This window comes from Staurois parvus, unplaced genomic scaffold, assembly GCF_062004578.1.
Source record: "Staurois parvus isolate SC_StPar_1 unplaced genomic scaffold, SC_StPar_1.0 ptg000858l, whole genome shotgun sequence".
NCBI classification, from domain to species: domain Eukaryota; kingdom Metazoa; phylum Chordata; class Amphibia; order Anura; family Ranidae; genus Staurois; species Staurois parvus.
In genome coordinates, this window is record NW_028318654.1 from 292,855 (window position 1) to 315,541 (window position 22,687).

The following is a 22,687-nucleotide window of genomic DNA, read 5'->3' on the forward strand; positions in this document are numbered from 1 at the left end:
CATTATCCTTTAAAAATATATTTAATGTAAAAAGGTAAGTATTATACTCACAAAGTCATAAAAGGTACAAATTCATCTCATGAATACAGCACAAACAGATTGCAAAACATCAAGAAATAAAGAAACGATGGAACATCCACAGTCTGACGCGTTTCAATGATTTTTCCTTTTCCTCAGAGCCTATCTCTGAGGAAGAGGATAAATACTCGAAACACTCAGAATGTGGATGTTTCATCATTTATTTACTTCTTACATAGTTACATAGTTAGTCTGGCTGAAAAAAGACAAAAGTCCATCCAGTTCAACCATAGAAAAAAAAAAGTTATAATCCTATACCAGCAGTTGATCCAGAGGAAGGCAAAAAAACCAGCAAAGCATAATCCAATTTCCTCCTGCTGGGAAAAAGATTCCTTATGATCCCCCGAGAGGTAATCAGATATTCCCTGGATCAATTTACCTATAAATGTTAGTATCCAGTTATATTCTGTGTATCTAAGAAACAATCCAGGCCTTTTTTTGAAGCAATCCACTGAGCTGGCCAGAACCAACTCTTGAGGGAGTCTATTCCACATTTTCACAGCTCTCTCTGTGAAGAAACCATTCTGTGTTTGGAGATTACATTTCTTTTCCTCCAGACATAAAGAGTGCCCCCTTGTCCTCTGTGTTGACTGCAAGGCGAATAGCTCTACACCGAGTTGACTATATGAACCACTGATGTATTTATATATGGTGATCATATCCCCCTTAATCTCCTCTTCTCAAGAGAGAATAAATTCAGTTCCTCTAATCCTTCCTCATAGCTGAGCTCCTCCATGCCTCTTATTAGTTTAATTGCCCTTCTCTGTACTTTCTCCAGTTCCCCAATGTTCTTTTTGTGAATCGGTGCCCAAAACAGAACTGCATATTCCAGATGAGGTCTTACTAATGATTTGTACCTGGGTAATATGATATCTCTCTCTCTGGAGTCTATACCTCTTTTAATACAAGAGAGGATTTTGCTCGCTTTGGAAACTGCAGCTTGGCATTGCATGCCATTATTAAGCTTGTGATCTACCAGAACTCCCAGATCCTTCTCCACCATTGATTCCCCCAGTTGTACTCCCTCTAGTACAGCGGTTCTCAACCTGGGGGTCGCGACCCCTTTGGGGGTCGAACGACCATTTCCCAGGGGTCGCCTAAGACCATCGGAAAACACATATTTCCGATGGTCTTAGGAACCGAGACACCGCTGCAGTCTCCGGCGATGTGTGGGCGGGATGATACGCTGCTGTCACCGGGCCACACCTCCAAGATCGCTCAGCAGCTCCGCCTCCTCGCTGCTGATTGGCCACCGGAACTGTAGCTCAGGAGAGGCACACAGGCGGCCAATCACCGGCGAGGAGGTGGAGCTTGGAGAGGAGGAGCCAAGCGGCAGCGCGCGGACATCAAAGAAGACCGAGGGAGCGAGTGAAGAGGAGAGCGGCCAGAGAAGGAAGACAGCTGACAGGTAAGTGAGAGAGCGAGCCCAGGCTGGAGCAGGGGTCAGCAAGGTAAGTATCATTGGTGTCAGTGGGAGGAATAGTGCCCCATCATTTGTGTCACTAATACCAACGATGGGGCACTATTCCTCCCCCCACTGACACCAACGATGGGGCACTACTCCTCCCCCCACTGACACCAACGATGGGGCACTATTCCTCCCCCACTGACACCAACGATGGGGCACTATTCCTCCCCCCACTGACACCAACGATGGGGCACTATTCCTCCCCCCACTGACACCAACGATGGGGCACTATTCCTCCCCCCACTGACACCAACGATGGGGCACTATTCCTCCCCCCACTGACACCAACGATGTGGCACTATTCCTCCCCCCACTGACACCAACGATGTGGCACTATTCCTCCCCCCCACTGACACCAGTGATGGGGCACTACTCCCCCCACTGACACCAGTGATGGGGCACTACTCCCCCCACTGACACCAATGATGGGGCACTACTCCCCCCACTGACACCAACGATGGGGCACTATTCCTCCCCCCACTGACACCAACGATGGGGCACTATTCCTCCCCCCACTGACACCAACGATGGGGCACTATTCCTCCCCCCACTGACACCAACGATGGGGCAGTATTCCTCCCCCCACTGACACCAACGATGGGGCAGTATTCCTCCCCCCACTGACACCAACGATGGGGCAGTATTCCTCCCCCCACTGACACCAACGATGGGGCAGTATTCCTCCCCCCACTGACACCAACGATGGGGCACTATTCTTCCCCCCACTGACACCAACGATGGGGCACTATTTCCCCCCCCCCCCCCCGACCCCAATGATGGGGCACTATTCTCCCCTCCACCACACTGACATCAATGATGGGGCACTATTCCTCCCACTGACACCAATGATGGGGCACTATTCCTCCCCCCACTGACACCAACGATGGGACACTATTTCCCCCCCCCCCTGACCCCAATGATGGGGCACTATTCTCCCCTCCACCACACTGACACCAATGATGGGGCACTATTCCTCCCACTGACACCAATGATGGGGCACTATTCCTCCCACTGACACCAATGATGTGGCACTATTCCTCCCACTGACACCAGTGATGGGGCACTACTCCCCCCACTGACACCAGTGATGGGGCACTACTCCCCCCACTGACACCAGTGATGGGGCACTACTCCCCCCACTGACACCAGTGATGGGGCACTACTCCCCCCACTGACACCAGTGATGGGGCACTACTCCCCCCACTGACACCAATGATGGGGCACTACTCCCCCCACTGACACCAATGATGGGGCACTACTCCCCCCACTGACACCAATGATGGGGCACTACTCCCCCCACTGACACCAATGATGGGGCACTATTCCTCCCACTGACACCAATGATGTGGCACTATTCCTCCCACTGACACCAGTGATGGAGCACTACTCCTCCCACTGACACCAGTGATGGGGCACTACTCCCCCCACTGACACCAACGATGGGGCACTACTCCTCCCACTGACACCAACGATGGGGCACTACTCCTCCCACTGACACCAACGATGGGGCACTACTCCTCCCACTGACACCAACGATGGGGCACTACTCCTCCCACTGACACCAACGATGGGGCACTACTCCTCCCACTGACACCAACGATGGGGCACTACTCCTCCCACTGACACCAACGATGGGGCACTACTCCTCCCACTGACACCAACGATGGGGCACTACTCCTCCCACTGACACCAACGATGGGGCACTACTCCTCCCACTGACACCAACGATGGGGCACTACTCCTCCCACTGACACCAACGATGGGGCACTACTCCTCCCACTGACACCAAAGATGGGGCACTATTCATCCCACTGACATCAGTGACGGGGCACTATTCCTCCCACTGATACCAACGACGGGGCACTATTCCTCCCACTGATACCAACAATGGGGCACTATTCATCCCACTGACATCAGTGATGGGGCACTACTCCTTCCACTGACACCAATGACATGGCACTACTCCTCCCACTGCAAAATTACAGTTATGAAGTAGCAATGAAAATAATTTTATGGTTGGGGGTCACCACAACATGAGGAACTGTATTAAGGGGTCGCGGCATTAGAAAGGTTGAGAACCACTGCTCTAGTATGTATGATGCATGCATATTCTTAGCCCCCAAGTGCAGAACTTTACATTTATCAACATTAAACCTCATTTGCCACATAGTTGCCCAATTAAACAGTGCATTGAGGTCGGCTTGTAAGTTGGAGACATCCTGTAAGGACGTTATTCCACTGCACAGCTTGGTGTCATCTGCAAAGACTGAAATGATATTTTTAATCCCAGCCCCTATATTGTTTATAAATATATTAAAAAGTAAGGGTCCCAACACTGAACCTTGGGGTACACCACTGATGACCCTAGACCATTCAGAGTATGAATCATTAACCACTACACTCTGAATACGATCTTTTAGCCAGTTTTCTATCCATTTACATACGGATTTTTCCAAGCCTGTAGACTTTACCTTACACATTAGCCATGTGTGGGGAACTGTGCCAAACGCTTTTGCAAAATCCAAGTATACCACGTTCACAGCCACCCCTCTGTCCAAGTATACCACGTTCACCACCACCCCTCTGTCCAAGGTTTTGCTCACCTCCTCATAAAAAGAAATCAGATTTGTTTGACATCTTCTGTCTTTCATGAATCCATGCTGTCTGTTGCTTCTTGATGTTTTGCGATCTGTTTGTGCTGTACTCATGAGATTAATTTGTACCTTGTATGACTTTGTGAGTAGAATACTTACCTTTTTACATTTAATATATTTTGAAAGGATAATGCACTAGGCCAGTGCGCCCTCTGTTTGGCTATCGTTACTGCAATCATCATGTCTAGCTCTGCCCTACACATTTTGTCAAACATGACATTATTGGCATAGTGTCTACATCCCTGATGTCGTGTGACAAAATGTGTAGGGCAGAGCTAGATGTGCACACTGTCCCGTGGACTAGGATTTCCATGCTGTACTCTATAAATTTGAAAGGGTTTGAAAATAACTTTTCAATTTACATTTACATAAGCCTAGTCAATTTCATGCTCAAAGTCTGCGTCTGGCCAGTGATGGGGATTTGCTAATTCCTCTGCTCACTGTGCTTTTTCCTCCTGTCAGCATGTTTCTTGTCAGTGCATAGACGTTCATTGTTTAAATAATAATTATTATTATTCAGGATTATTAGGTATATTGAAATTTTATCATTGTAATGTACACATCTTTCTTGTTTAGAATGCTTTATTTTACCTATTTAATTTTCCAAATTATTGTTTTTTTTTTTATTTTACGTCATCAGTGCTGTGCATGTAATGCCTGAATAATTCTGTCAGAATTTGCAAAATTCCCACTTGACTGTTATTGAATTGATTAGCTGTCTCTCTCTCCGGCTTATTGTACACACTGATATACTCTAATTTGCATCACAAACGGTGAGTCATTTGTTTCCTTGGGTTGCTAGAGCTGCTTCCTTGTTTTCTTTTGTTCAATTATAAGGATGGTTAAAAAAGCCCAAGTTCATATTTCCACCTGCACCATGTTTCTGCTGTTTCTTAGTTTTGTTTGTTGACCTTTTAATCCTCAGTTTTAGGATTCTTCCACTTGTTGTGTACTTGCTCCTCCTGCTTTTTAAAGGAGAGAGTATATTTACTTATTTATGACAGGTGCTTATATAGTGCCATCAATTTACGCAGCGCTTTTCATATATATTGTACATTCACATCATTCCCTGCCCCCAAGGAGCTTACAATTCAAGGTCCCTAAATCACATTCATACATACATATACTAGGAACAATTTAGACAGGAGCCAATTTACCTACCAGTATGTCTTTGGGGTGTGGGAGGAAACCGGAGTACCCGGTGGAAACCCACGCAGGCAGAGAGAGAACATTCAAACTGCAGGCAGGTGGCTTTTCATATATTTTCTTCTGTTTAGTACTAAAAGTAACGTTTTAGAAATGTTTTTGTTTCCTTTTAACCAATATACAATGCTATGTATAAAAATGAACACTTCTAGGTATAACTCCTAGTAAAAAAGAAAAAAAAATAGCGATCAGAAGCTTCAGTCTAGGCACCTGATCAGTTTTGTTCCTGCTTCTCTTATGTCATGACACTTGAAGTCTTAGGGACCCAGATGGTACCACAGATCAATATTGAGCTTTGCAAGACAGACACTACAACCTAGTAGAGAGAATACTTGGGACTTGGCTTGTCACTTGATTGTGGTTTTGGGTAAATAGAGCTTTTAAATTAGTGTGTGTGTATATGTGTATATATATGTGTATATATATTAGAATTATTAACTTACATTAATTTTAAAATGGTAAAAAAGGTATAAAAAAAACCTCAGTATTTGTATGGCCCTCCTTTCCCCACCTCCCTCTCTCCAGTCATTTCTTGATCCAGCACTGTGCCTGTCTGCAGGGGCACTGTTTTTGTGTCTCTTCCCTCAGGATACAGAGGCAACAGCTAATGGGTGTCCATTGCTGTTAACCAGATCCTGTCAGGAGGGAGTGGGGTGTGGGGCTGGACCATGCTGTGTGTGTCTATGGACCCACACAGCCTAGTTCAGGAGTGAGACTGTAGGTGTGTCCACATAGCAAGCTGCTTGCTATGGGGGCAAACACAGAAGAGGAGGAGCTGAGAGAGCTGACGGGGGAGCCTAGAAGAAGAGGTTCAGGACTGCTCTCAGTAATACCATTGCACAGGGAGGGTAGCTATAACATGCCTATTATTTTAGGAAAAAACAAATAAGCCTTTAAAACTGCTTTAAGGTAGGAGCTTGCAAGCATCGTAAGCCTGGCATTATTGGTTCGAATCTTGCCTGGTTCAGCAGGGACCGGCCGAGATTCGAACTAGGTTTAAGCAGGCTGAATGTACCCAAGTTGATCGATCAACTTGGGTACAACAAGCCTATCAGATTTTCCATGCGATTATTGCTAGTTGCTATTATAGTGGGGAGAATACAATGGCTCTGCAGGAGGGATTCCCACATCAACACTGACTGTCATTCAATCTGCAACTCACTGCTGATTCACAAATACCTTTCTAATCGCAGGGGACCCCTAATAAAAATAATTATATCTACAACTCATGATACACTATATTGCCAAAAGTATTGGGCCCCCTGCCTTTACACACACATGAACTTTAATGGCATCCCAGCCTTAGTCTGTAGGGTCCAATATTGAGTTGGCCCACCCTTTGCAGCTATAACAGCTTCAACTCTTCTGGGAAGGCTGTCCACAAGGTTTAGGAGGGTGTCTATGGGAATGTTTGTCCATTCTTCCAGGAGCGAATATGCTGACGCCTTAAGAGTTCCCTGGAACTAAGGGGCCAAGCCCAATCACTGAGAAACAACTAAACACCAAAATCCCCCCTCCACCAAACTTTACGCTTGGCACAATGCAGTCAGGCAAGTACCATTCTTCTGGCAACTGCCAAACCTAGACACGTCCATCGGATTGCAACCGCTGCAACTTTATGCTTGGGGTAAGGGAGACTCCCCTATATGCCCTAAATGTCAAGCCCACCCAGGTGATTTACTGCATATTCTGTGAAATGCCCTTAATTAGTGTGCTATTGGAATAATGTGGTCCGGGTCATTAATCAAGTTTACCAAGTACAATTGAACTTGCACCCACTAATCTGCCTTCTTGGTGGTTTAGATGAGGAACTATATCCTCCTCCAACATATATAGCTCTCTATTGTACTTGGCTAGGAAACTGACAGCGTGGTATTGGTTGTCTTCTCAGGCACCAACCTGCCAACAATAGATTCAACGGGTTAATCTGATCCTTATTCGGGAGGAAAATACATATTATAGAAACGCATCCAAACAATTCATGAATATTTGGCAAAGCTGGTTAGATACTCCGGATTGCTACAACTTTGACTGAGTACTCCCGTGGAGAGTCTTTGGGACTGGTGTAGCAATCTAGTATGACTGCACAGTGGGCTGATACAGTATTTTATCCCTGCTTTCCCTCTTTTGGAAGGCCTGTGTGAGGGAGTTGGATTGTTCTGGTTTATGACAAGGTCACTAAAGTCTACTTATGTCATAACTGATATGGAGAATAGTAGCAGAAAAAAAAGAAAGTATATACCCTTTAAACTCAGTGATCTGTACTTTGTTATTGAGTTGTACTGTTAACTATTTTGGGGTTTACATTTCATTGCTATGTACTAAATGTCATATTGCTTAATAAACATTTTCCTGATTTAAAAAAAAAAGAAAAACATATATCTGGTCCAAAAAGTCACCTGAAGTAGTAACTTTTAGGGAAATATATGTCTAGTTAGGTTATACACCTGAAACCAACTATAATATCAGACAAAATAAAGTGAAACCGTAATATAATAGTGAACAAAATAGGCCAAATGAGTTGCAAACTAGTACTGCTAAAGAGTGTAAATAGAGTGAGAAAAAGAAACCCGTGTCCAAAGAATCATTTAAAGAAAGGAAAAGGGAAGTTATAAAAGAAAATATGGATATAAATCCGAGAGAGAAGAAAAAGAAAGTAGGGAATAAAGGAACCAAACCACCCAATCCACAGGACTCATTACAAAGTAGGTGAAAAGTGCCAGGAACACACCATAAGTGGAACATGTTGCAGCTAGAGAGCTAAAGTTCTACACCACAGTCCACTGTTTGCATAGAATTCATGACGTTAGAAAAACCTTGAGCCTTTACAACCACTTTAACTTATGTTTGCTTCTTTTTGATCCTTTTATACTCTTGAAAATGTTTTCTACCACTGTTCAGTAAGTAAAAAATATGCCTGTTGATCCTGTTGGAAATCATATGAGCTGAAAAAGTGCAGTACAGTGTTGTCACCCTAGTATAGGATGCATCTTACTGGCAGTGCCACTAAAAAAGGAAAAATAAAACTAATGCAACCACCACATCTAGGAATTGGTTAGTTTTTTTATTATTATTATTATACAGTATTTATATAGCGCCAGAAAGGTTTGCTCAGCACTGTACATTATAGTGGGGGACAGAACATGAGACAATACAGTAACAAGACAATACACGAGGGGTTCGAGGGCCCTGCTCTTTCAAGCTTACAATCTAGGATTATTATTGTCTTTAGATACACTTTAACCGCTTTAGGACCACCCACAGTACATTTACTGCTACAGGGCGGCCCCTGTGTGCAGGATCACGTATATATACGTGATTCTGCATTTCCGGGTAGGAGTGTGCGCGAGCGCCCTACCTGTGCCGCAGGTCATGGTCCTGGGTGTCAGTCACCGGGTCTTGGCCGGTGATTACCCGCTGGAGCCCAGTGATTACCAGAGCCCTCCTCCCCTGTCAGTTTGGGGACTCTGCTCTGGATGGCTGAGCAGAGTCATCCAGAGCAGTGTGCTTTACAGTGAAGCACACACCCCCCACCCCCTAGAAAAAGAGGACATAGCATATATACCCAACAAGGACCAGCGACGTACTTGTACATTACTGGACTTTGAATGGTTATACCAGGATGATGCCTACAGCTGCAGGCATCATCTTGGAATGATTTTTTTCATCCAGCAATCGGCTTTCATGTAAAAGCAATCCTAGTGGCTAATTAGCTGCAGGATTGCTTTTACAAGCAGCAGGAGCTGATGCCCCCCCTTCCCCTGCTGCCTTCCACGGCCTTCTTGTGCAGTCCCGTGCCACCGGGGGAACCTGAGAATGCAGCTGGTGTTTCTGCCAGCTGACTATAAAGCTGATTGGAGACCGAAATGGTGCAAATCATCTCTGTAGTCTAAGAAATTGGAAGCTACGAGCATTTCATCACTTCAGTTTCGCAGGATATAAACAGCGCCATTTGTAAATTGGGAAAGCATATGATCACACCGATCTTGGTAAGATTAGATAATGTAAGGGCGGAGGAGATATCTAGAGTTTGATAGACCCCAGATTTCTCAAAAAAGAATATATGACAATATCCATTGAAGTTATAGGGGATATTTGCATTCCCTGTGTTAACAAAAAAAAATAAAAAATGAAAGGGACAGTGTAAAAAGAATTAAAAAAAAAAAAGCACCCTTGGCCCCCCCGCACGTGCTCGAGTATTGACTCTGTGCCGATATGTAAACAGTGGTTGCACCATGCATGTGACATATCGCCGTGAATGTCAGATCAAGGGCAGTAATTTTAGCACTAGACTTCCTCTGTAAATCTAAAATGGTAGCTTGTAAAGGCTTTTAAAGCGTTGCCTGTGGTTATTAAAAATGTATGCAGTTTGTCGCCATTGCACAGGGCATGCACAGTTTTAAAACATGTCATGTTTGGTATGTATTTGCTCGGCATACCATCATCTTTTATATTTTACCACATAATTGCCCAATATATTGTGTTTTTGTGCATTAAAAGTACAAAATGTGTGTTTTTTTTCAAAAACATTTGGAAAATCGCTGCGCAAGTACTATGTGACATAAAAAATTGCAGCACCCACCATTTTATTTACTAGGGTGTCTGCTTTTAAAAAATATATAATGTTTGGGTGGTTCAAAGTAATTTCCAAAAGTGTCAGAAAAGGCTTGGTCTTCAGGTGGTTAGAAGAGTGAATGATGTGTGGCATAAACTTCTAATGCTGGGCATAAAATTCCCCCACCCCCCAAAATGACCCCTTTTTGGAAAGTAGACACCTCAAACTATTTGTTGAGAGGCATGTTGAGTCAATAGAAGAATTTATTTTTTTACCACAAGTTTTTTGCAAATGAACATTATTTGTATTCACACAAAATTGTCACTTAAATGATTTATTGCTCACACATGCCATGGGTATATGTGAAATGACTTCCCAAAATATCTTATGCTACTGCTCCCGAGTATGGGGGTACCACACGTGAGAGACTTTTTGGCAGTCTAGCCAAGTACAGGACCCCAAAATCCAATAAGCACCTTCAGACTTTTAAAGGGTGTTATTTCCTCATTATACTCCCTGACTACCTATCACAGTTTCGGAGGCCCTGAAATGCCAGAATAGCACCAAACCCCCCCCCCCCCAAATGACCGCTTTTTGGAATGTAGACACCCCAATGAATTTGATAAGAAGCATGGTGAGTATTTTGCAGATCTTGTTTGTTGCCACAAGTTTTTGGAAAATGAAGAAAGAAGACAAAAACATATTTTTTCTTTTCTTTTTTTATATTTCTAAACTTTGTGAGAAAAAATTAGATCTGCAAAATACTCACCATGTCTCTTTTTAAATTCCTTGGGGTGTCTACTTTCCAAAAAAGGGTCATTTGGGGAGGTTTGGTGCTATCCTGGCATTTCAGGGCCTCTGAAACTGTGATAGGTAGTGAGGAAGTGAAATAAGGAAGTTACGCACTTTCAGGCTTTCAAAGTGGTCATTGGATTTCAGGCTCCTGTATGTGGCTAGGGTCCCAAAAAGTCTCACACATGTGGTATCCCCATACTTGGTAGAAGTAGCAGAATGTATTTTGGAGTGTAATTTCACATATACCCATGGCTTGTGTGAGAAATATATCATTTAAATGACAACTTTGTATAAAAAAAAATAAAAAATTGTCATTTTTCAAAAACTTGTGGGAAAAAAAATCTTCCATGGACTCATTATGCTTCTCAGCAGATAGCTTATGGTGTCTACTTTCTGATAAGGGGTCATTTTGGGGGTGTTTGTACTGCCCTGGTATTTGTGATGGGCAGTCAGAAAGTAAAAGCTGTATAAATTGCATTATATAAACCATAGTTTGATTGCTTTGTGTGAAAGTTATAGCATCTACAATTTACATTTATTGGGATTTTTTAAACCAAAAACATGTAGCAGAATATATTTTGGCCTAAGTATATGATGAAATTTTAGTTTTTTGGATATTTTTTTATGACAAAGTTGAAATATAGTTTTTTTCAAAACCTTTTTGTTTATAGCGCCAAAAATAAAAAGCACACAGGTGATCAATATCCACCAAAAGAAAACTCTATTTGTGTGAAAAAAAGGACGGAAATTTAATTCATGTACGATAGTGTAGCGCTATCTATACCACAGTTTGTAGATGCTATAACTTTCACACAAAGTAATCAATATACAGAGGATTTACCCCCCTTCCTAACAAGGCCATTTTTTGCATTACGGCGCTGCGTTACTTTGACTGACAATTTTGTGGTCATGTAACACTGCACCCAAATGAAATTTAAGTCCTCTTTACCCCCCTCCCCCCTTTTACCCCCTTCATGCGCAGGCCAGTTTTCAGTGCTCTCACACTTTGAATGACTATTGTAGAGTCATACAACATTGTACCCATATTACATTTTTATATTATTTTTCACACAAATGGAGCTTTCTTTTGGTGGTATTTAATCATCATTAGGTGTTTTATTTTTTGCACTATAAACTAAAAAAGGTTTTCTTTGTTTTTCTTTGTTCTTCCCTTCAATCAGCCTTCAGAGCTCTCCTCACTGAGCAATGTGTAATTTCAGCTCTCCACCCCTTCCTTTCTGAACTCTCAGGCACGCTTTATAAATTCAGCACGGCTATAGAGAAGAGAAGACTGCAGATAGATAAATACAACTTATGTAGGACGACTTCTTTTATCTCTGTGTATCATCTGAGGCCAGTCACTTCACTGGGTATATGTAAGGGATTACAACCACTTTTAAAGTTAAGCCCTGCAGCAAGGGTAAAAGTACCTTAATAGCATGCTTCATAGTCAGACCTCAGCTCTTTCACACAACAAAACAGCCTGGCACCCCCACCCCACCAAAACTATTCAGATCCTGCACTCTTGCTCCCTGATCAGAGATGTTGATTGCATACTTTAGTTCTATAGTTTGTATTATTTCATAAATGATTTGGAGAAAAGTAGAAGTTTTGAAGCTCTCGAAACACACAGGCCTCTTCTTCGGGCAATACATGGTATTAAAATAAACTTATATATAAAAGTATATATATAAAATTGAGCGCAGTGTGTGGATGTAGATAGGGTAGCTGCTGGCACAAAAAAGGCACCTCGTGAACCTCCTGAGTAAATGATAAAGCATGAAAGTGCAGCGCTAACTCAAATAATGATTAAACATATAATAGACCACATATGATCGTGGATCAGTAAAATGTTGGCATAAGTTCATCAGATGTGCTAAATACGCATACAGTCTCCAATGTGTGAGGAGCCAGAAGTAGTGAATTTCCGAAATGATAAAAGATAGCCAAGTAATGCACTAACCAGATAGCGCATGTTAAAGCGCATGGGACATTTAAGACCTGCCCCTGGTACTCAGCCACTGTATCACTGGAACAAGGAGGTGTCATCTATAGGGTGACCACTAGATGTCATCTATCCGGATAGAAGCTCAGTCCAGCCACTGTATTAATGGATCAGGTGGGTGTCATCTATAGGGCGACCACTAGATGTCATCCGTTCCAGGAGGAGCTGTGTCATGAATCCAGGGATGTCACTTGCAGATGTGTTCTTGCTAGGCACAGCCCCAGGACCTTCAGAATTACAGGTTCCCCAGAAATAAAGAGCCCGTGGAAAAAGGCCTCAAATAGTGTGATAACGTTTATTAAAGTCAATAAGCAATCAAAAAAGAACTTGCTAACAAAGGTTCAGCTGCTCATAAACGGCCAGACCGGAGGTACATGCACAAAGGATCAACATAGCTTGGCACTTCCCTAACGCGTATCGTGTAAATACACATCGTCAGAGGGACTGCGCCAGTGGTAAGTGTGGTGTTTTAAACCTAAAAAAGCGCCAAAACACTGCAATGCGGCGACACCGTTATTGCCGGTTCGCGCATGCGCAGTAGCGATCGGCTGTTCACGCATGCGCAGTAGTGTCCGCGGCGGCCATTTTAAAGAAGCCCAACACACATTGTTCCATGCAGTATGAATACATGGACATACAAGTGTTGGATCTGCAGCAATCTTAGTGGGAATAAGATACTGCAATCCTAAAACTACACGGGGAAAGTAAATTAGCTGTAATAACGCATGGACCATACTGCATGCCCCATTGCAGCAAAAACAGCCTGGTAAAAAACAAAAAATAGAAATGAGTGGGATCTCATCTATAAAGTGATTCTAGCACTCAATTGGGATGTAGATAAAAACCAAACACATCAAATGCGACAAACGTATAGATAAAAACAATCTGGTTAAAAAAGTAATAACCTTAAAATATTACATTTTAAAACCAATGTAAAGTGCATCGACTTATTAAAGTGATCAAGAGATTAAGGTGCATCGACTTATTAAAGCGATCTAAACACTCAAATAGGAATACAGATAAAGGCAAAATAACAAATACATCAAACATATGGGTTAGAAACAATCTGGTTAAGAAGTAAGATCATTAAAAATACTACATACTAAAACCAATGTACTTCAAATCATAAAAGATCGATCAGCTGGTATCAATAAAACAATTAATATCTAATTCTACGTTTCGTCCCTGTGGAGCTTGGGACTGTAGAAGATATATCCATTTGGTCTCGAGCATAGAGACCGCTCGTTTTTTGTGGGTACCTCTCCAGTTACTTTTGATGATATCGATACCCACAAATCGCAGGGAGTGTGGATTCTTATTGTGTCGCTGGCGGTAATGCATAGACAAGGAGTGCTCCTTGTAACCTTTCTTAATATTGACCAGGTGTTCCCTCAGCCTGTCTCGCAGTCTCCTTGTCGTTCTACCGACATATTGCTTCCCGCAACTACATTCCAAAAGGTAGACAACATAGGAGCTGTAGCACGTGATAGTAGACTGAATGTCAAATGATCTACCGGTTGAATTTTAACGAAAACTTTTTATCGGGTTCTTGTGAATGCCATTACAAGTGCATATCATACATCTGTTACAAGGAAAAAACCCTTTTCTATTTAGAAAGTCAAACGTAAGTTGCTTAGGAGGATTGACAATGTTGGGGGCTAGTCTGTTTCTTAATGCAGGTGCTTTTCTATAGATGATTTCTGGGTATTCCGGTAAGGCTTTACACATCACCGGGTCACTCTTAACAATGTTCCAGTTCTTCCTAATAATTTTGGCAACTTCTTTGTATTGCATCGAAAAGGCAGTTGTAAAAGGACAGAAAATCTCTTTATTGGTCTTATGTTGTGTAGTTAGCAGATTGGTCCTGTCCAAACTAGCCACTCGGTCAATCTCCATATCCAGTAGTTGGCTGTCATAGCCCTTTTCTATGAATCTAGTTCTAAGAATGTTGGATTGTGCAATGTAGTCTTGCATATTACCACAGTTCCGCCTTATCCGAAGGAATTGTCCCCTGGGGATGTTATCCAGCCACCTAGGCAGGTGGCAACTGTCTTTTGGGATGTACCCATTTCTGTCTGTGCTTTTAAAAAAGGTTTTGGTGGTAATTTTAGTACCATCATTAATGAGGGTGAGATCCAGAAAATCAATACTACTGTAACTAAAATTAAAAGTGAGCTTAATATTTAAATTGTTATAGTTTAGAGTGGTAAAAAAATTTTGTAGTGAGGAATCATGGCCATCCCATAGCAACACTATATCGTCTATGTAGCGTCGATAAAAATGCAAATGTGGCCAGTCCATGGAATATATCACCTCCACCTCCCATCTTGCCATAAAGATGTTAGCCAGGCTTGGTGCGAATTTTGCGCCCATTGCTACGCCTGTGATCTGCAGGTAATATTTATTGTCGAACCAAAAATAATTGTGCTTCATTGCGAAGCTTAATAGTTCCAATAAATATTGCTTCTGAATACGTGGTATGTGTATGGCCTCATTCAGATAATACTCTGCCGCCTCTAAGCCATCTGCATGCTTAATATTACTGTAGAGCGAAGCAACGTCCGCCGTTACCAAAAAAGTCGGTTTCTCTATTTTTATGTCCATGATCTCAACCAGGATTTGTTTTGAATCCCTCAGGAAAGATGGCGTGTTGCGGACTATTGGCTGTAGGAAAAAATCAATATATTCACCTACCCGGGAGCACAAGGACCCTATGCCACTCACAATGTGGCGACCTGGAGGGTTGATCGGGTCCTTGTGGATCTTGGGCAGGCAATACAGGACCGGAAGTCTGGGTACCGTGGGGCATAAAAAATCACGCTCCTTTTTATTTAGAATTCCTGAATCCGACCCCTTTGTTATCAGAACTTTTAAAGCTTTTTTTATATGACACCAGAGGATTACCTGGAAGTTCTAAATAGGTATCTTTATCCTGGAGGATATTCTGAACTTGCATTAAATAGTCTGATTTATTCATGACCACAACTCCTCCCCCTTTGTCCGCTGGTCTAATTACCAACTCCTTTTCCTTAAGTAATTCATTGGTCATCAAGTCAATCTTTTCTTGGCTAAACAACTTATTATACCGTTTTTTTACCCGTATATTGTCAAAATCTTTAAGTACCATATTTTTAAATACATTGATATATGAATGTGCCTGAGGGTTAAACAAAGACACATTTTTGAGATTGGTATTCTTGAAATTAGGGTTACTCACATTGGATGTTACACTGGTGATAGGTTTATTTAAAAAGTGTCTCTTCATCGCAAGTCTTCTTACAAACTTGTGGATGTCTATAAAGGAATTAAATTTATTTAGTTTAGCCGGTGGAGCGAATTTTAGTCCTTTGTTTAAAAGATTTAATTCTTCATTAGTGAGGATCTTATTACTGAGGTTAAAAATACCTGAGCTGTTTAGGTTTTCCTTCTTTTGTCGGTTAACCCTTGCTCCTCCTCGTTTTCCTCTCGTCCTAAACCCCTTTTTCGTGCCGAACCTTCCCCTAAAAAATGATGTTGGTTTAGGGTATTGGGTGGTTGTAGATTGGTATTGTCTCCATATTGTGAGTATCTATAATTAGAGGAGGGGGACAGTCTATGTTGATTTGGGAACTGCCTACCCTGTTGTGTCTGGTAACCCCTTCCATGGGGCGTCCGATAATTAGGACTGTTATAATGGTCATAATTATGTCTGTCATTGCGCCGATTCCATCCGTCATCATAGTCATCCCTAGAGTGAATATAGGAAGGAACTCTTGGATGAAAATTACTTTTTTGTTGCTGATATGGTCTGGGTATGGCATATTGTTCCTGATGATTCAAGGGATGTGACCTCATATCCCTGTTGCCTATATTAGGACTTGGGTGATGTCTAATGGCATCAAACCTATTATGAGTAGAAATGTTATACTCATAATTGGGTACATTCTCCGAAAGACGTCTATAATTGACATTAGGAGTATGGGGAGGTTTGGCAACTTTTTTACGTTTTGCATTATTTTTTGTATTGTTTTTTGTGTTCTTAGTGGGAATGGTTATAGTTTCCATTTGAGTGGGATCTACATAATCATAGTTTTTGGCTTGATTGAAAAACTATGATTATGTAGATCCCACTCAAATGGAAACTATAACCATTCCCACTAAGAACACAAAAAACAATACAAAAAATAATGCAAAACGTAAAAAAGTTGCCAAACCTCCCCATACTCCTAATGTCAATTATAGACGTCTTTCGGAGAATGTACCCAATTATGAGTATAACATTTCTACTCATAATAGGTTTGATGCCATTAGACATCACCCAAGTCCTAATATAGGCAACAGGGATATGAGGTCACATCCCTTGAATCATCAGGAACAATATGCCATACCCAGACCATATCAGCAACAAAAAAGTAATTTTCATCCAAGAGTTCCTTCCTATATTCACTCTAGGGATGACTATGATGACGGATGGAATCGGCGCAATGACAGACATAATTATGACCATTATAACAGTCCTAATTATCGGACGCCCCATGGAAGGGGTTACCAGACACAACAGGGTAGGCAGTTCCCAAATCAACATAGACTGTCCCCCTCCTCTAATTATAGATACTCACAATATGGAGACAATACCAATCTACAACCACCCAATACCCTAAACCAACATCATTTTTTAGGGGAAGGTTCGGCACGAAAAAGGGGTTTAGGACGAGAGGAAAACGAGGAGGAGCAAGGGTTAACCGACAAAAGAAGGAAAACCTAAACAGCTCAGGTATTTTTAACCTCAGTAATAAGATCCTCACTAATGAAGAATTAAATCTTTTAAACAAAGGACTAAAATTCGCTCCACCGGCTAAACTAAATAAATTTAATTCCTTTATAGACATCCACAAGTTTGTAAGAAGACTTGCGATGAAGAGACACTTTTTAAATAAACCTATCACCAGTGTAACATCCAATGTGAGTAACCCTAATTTCAAGAATACCAATCTCAAAAATGTGTCTTTGTTTAACCCTCAGGCACATTCATATATCAATGTATTTAAAAATATGGTACTTAAAGATTTTGACAATATACGGGTAAAAAAACGGTATAATAAGTTGTTTAGCCAAGAAAAGATTGACTTGATGACCAATGAATTACTTAAGGAAAAGGAGTTGGTAATTAGACCAGCGGACAAAGGGGGAGGAGTTGTGGTCATGAATAAATCAGACTATTTAATGCAAGTTCAGAATATCCTCCAGGATAAAGATACCTATTTAGAACTTCCAGGTAATCCTCTGGTGTCATATAAAAAAAGCTTTAAAAGTTCTGATAACAAAGGGGTCGGATTCAGGAATTCTAAATAAAAAGGAGCGTGATTTTTTATGCCCCACGGTACCCAGACTTCCGGTCCTGTATTGCCTGCCCAAGATCCACAAGGACCCGATCAACCCTCCAGGTCGCCACATTGTGAGTGGCATAGGGTCCTTGTGCTCCCGGGTAGGTGAATATATTGATTTTTTCCTACAGCCAATAGTCCGCAACACGCCATCTTTCCTGAGGGATTCAAAACAAATCCTGGTTGAGATCATGGACATAAAAATAGAGAAACCGACTTTTTTGGTAACGGCGGACGTTGCTTCGCTCTACAGTAATATTAAGCATGCAGATGGCTTAGAGGCGGCAGAGTATTATCTGAATGAGGCCATACACATACCACGTATTCAGAAGCAATATTTATTGGAACTATTAAGCTTCGCAATGAAGCACAATTATTTTTGGTTCGACAATAAATATTACCTGCAGATCACAGGCGTAGCAATGGGCGCAAAATTCGCACCAAGCCTGGCTAACATCTTTATGGCAAGATGGGAGGTGGAGGTGATATATTCCATGGACTGGCCACATTTGCATTTTTATCGACGCTACATAGACGATATAGTGTTGCTATGGGATGGCCATGATTCCTCACTACAAAATTTTTTTACCACTCTAAACTATAACAATTTAAATATTAAGCTCACTTTTAATTTTAGTTACAGTAGTATTGATTTTCTGGATCTCACCCTCATTAATGATGGTACTAAAATTACCACCAAAACCTTTTTTAAAAGCACAGACAGAAATGGGTACATCCCAAAAGACAGTTGCCACCTGCCTAGGTGGCTGGATAACATCCCCAGGGGACAATTCCTTCGGATAAGGCGGAACTGTGGTAATATGCAAGACTACATTGCACAATCCAACATTCTTAGAACTAGATTCATAGAAAAGGGCTATGACAGCCAACTACTGGATATGGAGATTGACCGAGTGGCTAGTTTGGACAGGACCAATCTGCTAACTACACAACATAAGACCAATAAAGAGATTTTCTGTCCTTTTACAACTGCCTTTTCGATGCAATACAAAGAAGTTGCCAAAATTATTAGGAAGAACTGGAACATTGTTAAGAGTGACCCGGTGATGTGTAAAGCCTTACCGGAATACCCAGAAATCATCTATAGAAAAGCACCTGCATTAAGAAACAGACTAGCCCCCAACATTGTCAATCCTCCTAAGCAACTTACGTTTGACTTTCTAAATAGAAAAGGGTTTTTTCCTTGTAACAGATGTATGATATGCACTTGTAATGGCATTCACAAGAACCCGATAAAAAGTTTTCGTTAAAATTCAACCGGTAGATCATTTGACATTCAGTCTACTATCACGTGCTACAGCTCCTATGTTGTCTACCTTTTGGAATGTAGTTGCGGGAAGCAATATGTCGGTAGAACGACAAGGAGACTGCGAGACAGGCTGAGGGAACACCTGGTCAATATTAAGAAAGGTTACAAGGAGCACTCCTTGTCTATGCATTACCGCCAGCGACACAATAAGAATCCACACTCCCTGCGATTTGTGGGTATCGATATCATCAAAAGTAACTGGAGAGGTACCCACAAAAAACGAGCGGTCTCTATGCTCGAGACCAAATGGATATATCTTCTACAGTCCCAAGCTCCACAGGGACGAAACGTAGAATTAGATATTAATTGTTTTATTGATACCAGCTGATCGATCTTTTATGATTTGAAGTACATTGGTTTTAGTATGTAGTATTTTTAATGATCTTACTTCTTAACCAGATTGTTTCTAACCCATATGTTTGACGTATTTGTTATTTTGCCTTTATCTGTATTCCTATTTGAGTGTTTAGATCGCTTTAATAAGTCGATGCACCTTAATCTCTTGATCACTTTAATAAGTCGATGCACTTTACATTGGTTTTAAAATGTAATATTTTAAGGTTATTACTTTTTTAACCAGATTGTTTTTATCTATACGTTTGTCGCATTTGATGTGTTTGGTTTTTATCTACATCCCAATTGAGTGCTAGAATCACTTTATAGATGAGATCCCACTCATTTCTATTTTTTGTTTTTTACCAGGCTGTTTTTGCTGCAATGGGGCATGCAGTATGGTCCATGCGTTATTACAGCTAATTTACTTTCCCCGTGTAGTTTTAGGATTGCAGTATCTTATTCCCACTAAGATTGCTGCAGATCCAACACTTGTATGTCCATGTATTCATACTGCATGGAACAATGTGTGTTGGGCTTCTTTAAAATGGCCGCCGCGGACACTACTGCGCATGCGCGAACCGGCAATAACGGTGTCGCCGCATTACAGTGTTTTGGCGCTTTTTTAGGTTTAAAACACCACACTTACCACTGGCGCAGTCCCTCTGACGATGTGCATTTACACAATACGCGTTATGGAAGTGCCAAGCTATGTTGATCCTTTGTACATGTACCTCCGGTCTGGCCGTTTATGAGCAGCTGAACCTTTGTTAGTAAGTTCTTTTTTGATTGCTTATTGACTTTAATAAACGTTATCACACTATTTGAGGCCTTTTTCCACGGGCTCTTTATTTTTGGGGAGCCTGTAATTCTGAAGGTCCTGGGGCTGTGCCTAGCAAGAACACATCTGCAAGTGACATCCCTGGATCCATGACACAGCTCCTCCTGGAACGGATGACATCTAGTGGTCGCCCTATAGATGACACCCACCTGATCCATTAATACAGTGGCTGGACGGAGCTTCTATTCGGATAGATGACATCTAGTGGTCACCCTATAGATGACACCTCCTTGTTCCAGTGATACAGTGGCTGAGTACCAGGGGCAGGTCTTAAATGTCCCATGCGCTTTAACATGCGCTATCTGGTTAGTGCATTACTTGGCTATCTTTTATCATTTCGGAAATTCACTACTTCTGGCTCCTCACACATTGGAGACTGTATGCGTATTTAGCACATCTGATGAACTTATGCCGACATTTTACTGATCCACAATCATATGTGGTCTATTATATGTTTAATCATTATTTGAGTTAGCGCTGCACTTTCATGCTTTATCAAATACATGGTATTACCCTAGATCCAAATGTCAACTTTTGTTGATGGCTAACATGATATTGGCTATTGTAATGATTTGGAGAACAAACTGCGTGCTCATGACTTTTTAATCTGAGCCAGATATCTTTAATGTAATTAGAAAGCTAAAATCATTTAGCACAATTCCTTTCTGGATATTTTTTTGTTTACTCATACATAGTTCTCTAATACTGTCAGAAGTCCTGCAGAGATGGCATAACATTCACCATAATGCAATACATGGCTCCTGGCAGCCTTTGCTGACATGATTTGCTTATAGCACCTGGACTAGTTTAGGTACAGTGTAATAGTATGAAAGATGACAGCACTCCTACATACTATCCTATAAAAAAAAAAAGGAAGATGATTTTAAGAAAAGCAAAAAGTAAAGCTGTTTATGCAAAAGTATCCATATACTAGCATTTCTATTCACCTATGTTCTTGCTGCATGGTACTCCTGTAGTGTCTGCCCATCATGATGGCTGGGTAATATGTATACACCACTGGGAAGAATTGGATTTAGATATGAAAAAAACAGATTCAGACTATATGCTGATGTGTTAATTAGTTATGCACTTTAGTATCCGTAAATGATAAAACACATAAAATGTTTTATAAGTTAATTTGGACCTCAGTAAGATGCATGACATTTTTGTAGTAGGTTTGCTTACTTTGGGTACTTTGCATTGTCCACAGAATGTTCAGCTGTCTCTCCTTACTGAGCGGGGAATGGGGGAGGCTGTGCAGGAGTTTGTTGACAAAGAAGAAAAGGATGCCATAGAAGAGCTGGTGAAGTTCCAGCTAGAGAAAACACAACGGTTTTTGAAAGAACGAAACATTGACGCTGAAGAGGAGAAGATTGATGAAGAGGTAGGTCTGATTATATTTTGCTTTACTCATTAGAGCTGCAATCCAGGCACTGCTTGCTTGCAAGTACCTTTGTTTTCAAATCAAGCCCCTTGGGTCCTTGGCTCAGGCAGTACATTGACGTCTGCCCAATTCATTGTCAGTTGTCAAATGCGTTGCCTCTACTGCCAACTATAGTTCTGGCATTTACCTGTTGATGACAATGGCTGTACAAGGGTACCAGAAGAATAATCTAATTTTGACTTAGAGAACCCAGCAGCCTAGAATTCAAGGGTGTTGTACAGGGCTTGATTTTCTACAGGCACCACTGGTTTCATGAACTTCAGCAGTATCATTTCTTTTGAAATGCCTTATGCAAGTTCTAGGTGCTCTTGCTTGTAAATTTTTACCATCTCTGCGAGCTTTGCTCTGCCACCTGTGCATTATTAAGAACCCATAACTATGATGGGTAGACTCATTTGCCAATAGTGAGTGTACTGAGTGGGGACAAGAGAACATCAGGAGCACCTAAAAGGTAAAAACAACCTAATTTAGATAAATAGTCAGCACATCAACTATTGAACCTTCAAAAATTAACATTTTTTATTGAGATTCCATTATAAAATGCATAAGTATAAAGTGCAAAAATGTAATTGAATGCATCACATGCCCACTTCCTGTTCGTGGAAAACACCCCGA

General features: G+C 41.6%; 1 protein-coding gene across 1 annotated transcript in view; it reads left to right on the forward strand.

Annotated features, from left to right (window-relative positions):
- The window catches only part of MRE11 (MRE11 double strand break repair nuclease), a 434,841-nt gene that overhangs the window by 239,892 nt on the left and 172,262 nt on the right, over positions 1 to 22,687 (forward strand). Inside the window, exon 13 of the mRNA XM_089655629.1 lies at positions 21,839 to 22,012. Within this exon, the coding sequence (XP_089511755.1) occupies positions 21,839 to 22,012 (174 nt within the window). The remainder of the gene's footprint in view (positions 1 to 21,838; positions 22,013 to 22,687) is intronic.